The sequence below is a fragment of the Paralichthys olivaceus genome, chromosome 16 (genome assembly GCF_024713975.1).
Source record: "Paralichthys olivaceus isolate ysfri-2021 chromosome 16, ASM2471397v2, whole genome shotgun sequence".
NCBI lineage: Eukaryota > Metazoa > Chordata > Actinopteri > Pleuronectiformes > Paralichthyidae > Paralichthys > Paralichthys olivaceus.
The window spans coordinates 22,710,269-22,719,040 of record NC_091108.1 but is presented as its reverse complement, the minus strand read 5'-3'; the positions used below and the strand labels follow the sequence as shown (position 1 = coordinate 22,719,040).

General features: G+C 38.5%; 1 protein-coding gene across 2 annotated transcripts; it reads left to right on the top strand.

Moving 5' to 3' along the window:
- Positions 1-4,510: 4,510 nt before the first annotated feature.
- On the top strand, positions 4,511-8,705 carry LOC109637537 (zinc finger protein 25-like). 2 transcript variants are annotated; one of them, XM_020099978.2, is made up of 3 exons: positions 4,521-4,900; positions 5,355-5,411; positions 5,659-8,705. In XM_020099978.2, the coding sequence occupies exons 1-3, from the start codon at positions 4,744-4,746 to the stop codon at positions 6,447-6,449; spliced, it is 1,005 nt and encodes a 334-aa protein (XP_019955537.2). In that variant the 5' UTR covers positions 4,521-4,743; the 3' UTR covers positions 6,450-8,705. The 2 variants fall into 2 exon arrangements, with proteins under 2 accessions (XP_019955545.2, XP_019955537.2); XM_020099986.2 differs by lacking the exon at positions 5,355-5,411 and having other exon boundaries at positions 4,511-4,900.
- Positions 8,706-8,772: the final 67 nt, after the last annotated feature.

The window sequence follows — 8,772 nt, the reverse complement described above, 5'->3', positions numbered from 1 at the left end:
CACATGTCTGGATTCTCACATAGTCAAATGGTCCAAGATACGGGATGTGAGGTGGAGGTCCACGCCAGCAAGCTACAGTTTGTCCCCAGAAAGGCAGTCTAAATAGTTTTGTAAGAACTGGAGAAATCAAAGAACATGATTCTTCAGTTGAGAAAAAGCTCTGTGTCAGATATAGATGATTGGTTCGTCCTTCCCGATGTCAGACCGATACGCCAACTGATAGGCAGGTCCATCAATAGTCTCACTGGGGTTGGAGAAGAGCAGGGACAAGCTGCACTAGAGTCTTCCATATGCAACATGATAAACACAACTCCATTTCAAGGCAGCATCATTCTAAACACCATCACTTCTCGGTGTTTGTCAGGTTTGCTAACACTACCGATCCCAAACCACCACCACAAACTGTGACCATTCTTAATCCTGGCTAAAGCCTGGCAGCTGAATTGTGTACAGTGCTGTAAAAAGGCTGCTGCAGTAATCCAGGCGTAATGAGATAAAATAATGTACAATTTATTTAAATCTGAACATTGGTTGAATTCTAGAGACATTTCTCAGTTTATAAAAGCATGTTTGTACAAGTTTGTTATTTGCTGTTCAAAGCTCAAGTTGCAGTCAAACAGAGTGCCTAGATTTCTGACAACAGGCTTGATACATATTCTACCGGATATATGTTCCGACAAGTGTTTGAATGTTTGTGTTGCTGCGGCCAATGATGAGAATTTCTGTTTTGGATGAGTTCAATTGAAGAAAATTATTTAACAGACACATACAGCTGAGTGTCATAAGTATAGCAGTGAAAAGAAATACCATGTCTACGCATAATACTTCCCAAAAGGAATATGTAAAAGCACTTCTTGCCTTTGTCTCATTGACATCACTAAGCTCAATGTTAGATCAACAGGAGATTGAGACTCTTTTTTCATACGTCTAAAAATTTAGCTGCTGTGAAATACCTTCTCATCGTCTCTTTTTTCACTGAAGTTTCTTTAAAAAATTTACTTTGAAAATTAGATGATTTTAAAGTTGTTTACATCGATTGTTTTGAAATTCTGTTATTACTACTTCTTCATTTTGCTCAGTAAAAAATGTTTAAATGTTGCTATTTTTTCTAGAATAGCCTATAGTAATCAAAGACTTTATAAATACTACACATGGTAAAATAAAATGTGCTTGTATTCGGTGTACTTATGACAGTGTAAACCACTATGAACCTATTTAAAAGGTTCAGGCATGCAAAGAAACAAACAGACAAACTAAAACAGTGATATACCATGAAACCACCAGAATCTTATCAAGCTAATTTAGTCTCAACCACCTCTCCAGTTAATGTTTTAAATGCATATATGTACAAACACTAGCTCCCTTCCAACTTGAACTTAATTATACATTAGTTCACACACACACACACACACACACATACATTGCTGATTAAACTTTTACGATCCTCACACATTACTGTATATGCTAATATATACTGTGTTGTGTATATATAGTGCCTGTCTAATTCCACAGATAGTCCCTTCTCTCTTCAAGCAGTACCCAAGGTCAGGTTATAGATAAAGGACCAACCAACAGTGCATTGAAGTGTCTGCACTTATAGACTTTCATATCTAACTCAGATGCTCCAGACAGAGAGGCATCAACTTGAACTCTTTTGTGTATCTCACCAGTGGCAAGATGTAAGGACACAATGTAGTTTAGGAATGTATATTTGTGGGAACTGTTGGGTTTCTCTGTATTAATACGATTTTAAGGTCTTGACCTTCTATGTAAAGTGCCTTGAGATAATGCATATTATGATTTGGCGCTATACAAATAAAATTGAATTGAATATTTAGACTTAACTATCCACTAGAATGCGAACACCTACATGTAACAAAGAGAGTGACAGCAATATTTGTACATATTTTATAAATCATTTTCTTCCTCTGTCTGTCCTGGAAGTTGTGTGTGTGTGTGTGTGTGTCAAGGTCTCTCCAAATGTTTTTGACATAAGTAAAAAAAAAAAAAAGCAAGCAGAAAACTGTTTAGTAAAACTTTAAGGCGTATTTCTTGCATGCAATGTGCAACAATTTGCATTAAAAAATCTGGACTAGATGTGCAAAAGCCTTCAGACAGGTGCACAACTTATTCTATAGACTGGCCAGCAGTCATAGACTTATAGCATAGCATTTGTTTCCTCTTCAGTTATATCATATAGATTAAGTACTAAAATTACAGGCAAGGTAAATAAATGTGATCAAATGAATAAAACAACCATCAGCATGTAGCAGGCTCCTGTAAACGTGTGCTTTTTTTGTCTACTACTATTAAAGTGTTACTATTTCACCTGTTTAATTAGACCTCACTTTATCACATAATTCTTGGCCCCAGCATTAATAACACACAGTGTTTCCATCACAGTTACTTTCCTCCGTGAATAAGAACCCTCTGAAGAACTCAGTCACCTAACCTGATTTTCCACCGGAGGAACCAGGCTCTAACATTATGTTCACACTGCAAGCTGTAGGGCTCAATTCAAATTTTGTTTCTAGATCCGATTTTTTATGAAGTTGTTCACATTGTCTTTGAAAATATGGCTATCAGACTCTATGTGATCAGCCCTGATGTGACCCACTTCAAGTGTTGCTTGTACAGACATGTCACTTCAGGTACTTATGAGGTCTAAAACATCACTGCCCCTCCACTAACTACCTCTGTTGCAGCTTTCATCCTGCCTGCCCCTTTGCCTGCTCAAAATTATGAGGAATGTTGATCTACAGTGACTTAAAAGTTGCAATGACTTTCAATACATGTCACATGGCTGTTCAGACTGAGGTCGTATTTCAAAAAATCGGATCTGTAACTGATTAAGAGTCACATATGTATCTGATTTGAAAAGATCAGATTTGTGCTGGTCATACTGTCATTAAACATAGGGGGAGGGGGATTAGGGTTAGGGTAAGCCATGACTGACTAGCGCCATATCTTAATGTACATTATCCTAAGACATTCTACATAGTAAGGTCCATACCTTAAGAAATATCATGAAATAGACATTTGTCAATGTTCCTCCCTTTATCTCAGACAGATTTTTTCTTTTCTGTAAATACTTTAAGAATTGATAAACCTCTCCATTTATGTAAGACACTTTTTTTCTCATGAATGTTGTAAATATTGTTATTTATTATTGCTCTTACACACAATAACTATTAACTACTAACTACTATAGCACTTCTGTCAAGGGAGTGGGATCCTTCATGCTCTCTCTGAGGTTTCTACATTTTGTTTTCCTGTTCAAAGGGTTTTCCTTATTATTGCTGAGGGTTAAGATAATGTCACACCTTGTTAAGGCCTATGAGGCAAATTATGATTTGTGGATTTGGGCTTTACAAATAAGATTTGATTGCAATCGATTGATAGTTTGTCAGTGGCTCCTGCATTGCCCCGTACATGGCAACAGGTCATGACCAGGACAAAAAATGTGTTTTATTGTTTTGCTGCATGTGTAAAAATGCTTGGTAGAATGGTAGAATTGTCCATATTTGCTGTGACTTGCCATGGTATTTTATGAACAACTGTCAGTTAACATCCTGCACATCTACACCTAATTGTGTTATCATCTTTTTAATGATCCTACACTAGAATTTATAATAATATTCAGTAGACTTGAGCAATGCTCAAGTGTACCTATGGACCCACCTGTCGACACAGACGGTTTAATAGTGCTGTGTAGATCAATGACGGTGACAGGAAACCTATATGCTATGTTGCCCTCTGGTGGCTGCAAAACAAATCCATTAAAGTCAGAATCTTTTAGTGGAGTCATCTATCAACAAATGTCACAAAGATGAAGAGAAGAGTTGGGGAAAGATCTGCATATGAGTGAATAAGAAAGCAAAGGGAGATAAATATGAAGAAATTGAAATAAGATCACAGGAATTTGGAATTGCCTGTGACAGAACTATAACAATTGATGAACATATTCACATTCAAATATATAAAAAGACAGAAGATAAAACTTGTGATATGACATAGGCTCATATCATACGCATTTCATACACATTGCGCCATGCATACAAACATAAAATGTAGTGTATAAAGGGCTTAGATGGCATATGATTATTGCACAGTTCCCATAGTTAAGAAGGTCAGGGGTGTTGTAGGCAGTTTTCATTTCCAAAAGCTCAGAGGCAATAGTGTGTGAGGGACAAGCCCTCTTTACCGAGAGACTCTACACAAGGGACGAAGCAGTGAGAAAGTTGAATAACCCTTTTTGGTTCGTGCTCACGTGGAGGTGGAAGGTAATGAGAAGGCAGATATATTGATAAAACAGTCATTCAAACGATTGTCTATCGACATCCAGGTCCCCTTTAGCAAAGCAGAAATAAAAACTGTAATATACTTCAGCGAAACAGGACAAAAGACAATTATTTCATTTTTGTTGTGTTTAGTTTTGTTTGCCAATCTACTGCTCCGCACTCCAGTCCAGAAGGTGGCGGGAATGCACCTATAAGCTAGTTAGCCAACCGCCAATAAACACCAGAAGAAGAAGAAGTCGAAGAAGAAGAAGAAGAAGGAGGAGAAGAAGAACAAGAACAACAACAACAAGAAAACGAAGAAGAAGAACAAGAAAAACAACAAGTAGGAGAAGGACAAGAAGAAGAAGAAGAAGATTAGCTCAGTAGCAACACCAGTGATCAGTGAGACCTCAGGTGTCCACGCTGTTCTCGCCCTGCTACAGGAGTCACCTGAGGACCTGTCATGTCTGGACTACACAGTCTGAAGGCTTTCATCAGCCAGCGGCTCACTGCGGCGGTGGAGGAGGTCATTGGCCGATTAGAGACAGTGATAAGCGAGTATGAAGAGGAGATGGAGAGCCGGCCGCTTAGGCTGATGCACACTGCCCAGCGACAAACAGGTCGGTAAAATAATTATAGTAATAATAATAATAATAATAATAATAATAGTAATAATAATGGGGTCAGTGATGAGCCAAAGAAAACCTTCACTCATAAACTGTTGCTCACTTAGCACATGCTAAACGTGTCCCCTGGGTTCAGACTCACCAGTAATTCTCTCCATCTGTCAGTACTGCAGCCAGAGAGATTCACACATTGACCTGAATAGAAACCTTCTCTGTTCTGTTTATTGGCTGTGGGATTGCCTCTGCTACATTTGAACAAATTGCCCCTGACCGCTGTGTCATTCTCAGAGAAAAAACTGCTGCTCAAAGATGCACTTTATGAATGTGTGTGTGTGAATGTCAAAAACACTGTACTGTAAAGTGCTGTGAGTGGTCATCGAAACTAGGAAAGTGCTACATGAATCCAGACCATTTAACATTCATTTCTTCTTCACTACTCTAAATGCAGAACTTTCCATCAATACTACAATACAAAGTTCTGCTGTCTTGAAGCCGCAAATACAAAGTGAGTTCTGGGAAACAAAAATTTGCATGAAATAACTGACTGATATATATTATTAAAATATTTGGTATCAGACCAGTAAATAGATTTGTATACTCGCCAATGCCCGACCTAGCATTATTAGTAGTGTGTTTTATTTATACTAAAAACAAGCTATGCAAAAAAAATTATCTTTGGTGAACATTAACATGGATTAAGTTTTGAAGCTTAAATGAGACTTTGTTGTCATGTATTCCAATGTTTTCTGCAGGTGTGCAGCAACATTTGGTGATTAAAGAAGAGGTTCTGTCTGAGCAGCAAGAGTGGATCTCCAGCCCGGACAAGCAGGAGCCAAAGTGGCCACACGTTAAAGAGGAAAAACAGGATCTCTGCACCAGTCTGCAGGCCAGGAGTCCTCTGCAAGGACTGCATGAGGAAAATATCATCAAGTTCCCTTCCATGCATGTTCATTTGAGAAATGAAGATGAAGCGAAATCTCAGTCCTCTGTGTTTCATCACACGCCATTGAGCGACTCAGCCAATCATGTGAAAACAAAACCTGATGAAGAGGGCGGTCAAGCCCAAGAAGCTGACAGGATCTTAGTGTCTGGTTTAAAATGCCTGTCCAGATTTGGCGATAAGACTGTACACTGTTCTGAATCTCAGACTGATGACAGTGATGATGACTGGAAGGAGGTTAGGAAACCTCAAATAGATTTGAATACTGTGAAAGCGAACATTCCAGTCCATGATATGGGACACAATATCGACAATAAATTGTTTCGCTGCTCAAATTGTGGGAAAAGATTTGGACAGAAGCACCATTTGCAGACACATATGAGATGTCATACCGGAGAAAAACCCTTTACTTGTTCTCTTTGTGGGAAAAGATTTTCTCAGAAGGGGAATCTGAAACAGCACCTGACAGTCCACACACGTGAGAAACCATGTCGCTGTACCATTTGTGGTGAAAGATTTTCACAGAAAGGAAATCTGACACAACACATGACAGTCCACTCAAGGGAAAAACTTCAGAGAGGACAGAACTCCATTTATGACTAAAGATTCAGTAAACACATGCATCGTAAATGCATAGTGATGGAAGCTGCAGTCAATGAAGACTAGGTTTTCTTTTATTTTGAAATTAATCAGTTGTTGTTGGCTTAGAGGGTTGACCCCATCAATCATCATCGAACTATTCTATTGCCAATATTCACAAATCACAATTTACCTCATAGCCCTCAACAAGGGAAAAAACTACCAAAAGAAAAAAAAAAGTTTATCTGGAATAAAGCATAAAAACGTGAGGGATCCCTGTCCCAGGACCAACAGAAGTGCAATAGATGTCACTTGTAACAGAGCACATCAACTAAATAATATTTATTACTTCCATGAGAAAAGACAGTGTTGGTCCAAAGCAGACATGAGCCAGCTCTATAGCCATAAGCTCTACCAAAAAGAAAGGTTTTAAGCCAGCTCTTAAACATAGAGACAGTCTTAACCAGGAGATGATTCCACAGGAGAGGAGCTTGATAGCAGAAAGCTCTGGCTCCTACTCTACTTTTAATGACTTTACGGACAACAAGTAAACCTGAATTCTGGGAGCGCAATGATCTAGTGGGGTGATACTGTACTTTGACCTCTTTAAGGTATAATAATTAAGAGCTTTATGATGAGGAAAAATTAAAATCTATTCTAAATTTAACAGGAAGCCAGTGTAGTGAAGCTAATACAGGAGACATGTATTTTTTGGTTCTTGTCCTGTCCTATAGCAGCAACAGTGTTTATACACACATTTATACACTGTTGCTGCATGATTTGTTGTCTTGACTGCACCATACTCATGAAATCTGTGACACACACTCATCTGTCAAGTCATATGTCTCTCAGCCTCAAGTACAGGTGCCCTTTATGTAAATGTTCAGTGTTGATTTGAAATAGGAGTGATCAAATGGAAGAAAAAACTAAACTGCAACAGAAAATAAGAGGAGGAAGATAGGACAGGACCCCTCAGAGTGTAGACCCTGGTGGTGGAGAATGACAAAGCATGACATCTAGTGCCTGCCGAATACATGCCGAAAGATGATAGGTCAGATATAGTTGCAGGATTGTGAGTGAAAGGATGTAGGAAAGCAGAAGTGATTGAGAGAAATAGCTAGTGTATAGATAGCCACAGTAACAAAGTAGAATGTGACAGATGAGATGTTGCTCATGAATTTTCATTAAAACTTTATTATCATTGTACGGGCTTGTATCTAGATTTGGAGCATTGTCCTGGTAGGTGGCTTTAGAGAGCCTCTGTGTTAGGCCTGGTAGACATGCGACTGATGTGTTGAGGGAGATATGGAAACAAAGATGGGTTTTATTGTTCTACTGGAAATCTAATGAGGTTTCGTGTGTATCTAGTTGTGGTGTGACTGTGTCCTGATCCAGTTTGAGGTATTCTCTGTTGCCCCATGCTGAAGAGGTTTGCCATAGATAATTCTCTTGTTTTGTTCAACTTTCAACATATCACTAATAATAAACTAACTCTTTAGGATAATATTCAGCTCTCATCTCTCCTCTGTATGAGCCACATACTGAGCCAGTTAAAGAGCCAGACTGCTGCTTTGACTGCTGTCAGGTCAAAAGCATCTGCCGAGTTTTAGTTGGTTGTTTATCAACCATTGTCTTATATTTTTGATCCAAAATCCATTATATAATGTTGCTGCTTGACTCATACACACATCTTGCATGCAATGTGGTAGGCCTGAAATGATGTTGACACTCAAACAGTGTAGGCTTGTTTTTTTTTCTTTTCAGTGTAATATGCAGTACTACTAGTGATCACAGTCTTCACACGTGATGCTTTCTATCGGGGTCTGCAATAGAATATCCCTGCTCTAAGTACTCTGCCTATGTAACTGGAGTAGTTATTGGCTTTGACTCATAATCATTTTGTCTTTTTCTTGATTTCTCAGGTCCTCCATAGCAGTCATACCATTTAAATGTGAACTGAATGAAAGACTCCTGTTTTTCTCTTAAATCCCAAAAATGTCATTGTGCCCACACTCAGGCATTGGGGTCAATTATGACCCATAGGCGGATGTAGAGAAATATCTGACTGTCTACACACTGTGTTGAGTCACACCTTTGAATGTATATATTCTTAGTTTTGTATTGTATTGCATTTGACTTTTTTATTGTAAGCTCTATTTACCTTGCTTCTGTTTAAATGTAACTATTGCTATTGCTGACTGGTTTCTTCTTATTCAACACCTTTCATTGTACTGTTCACCCTGTGTTAACTGCATATGAAAAATAAAAGTTGTTCACCTGGGATCCAAAATCAAATGTTTTCCCACAAAAGCGGAACAAAGATGATCTGACATCTCCTAGGTGGGAC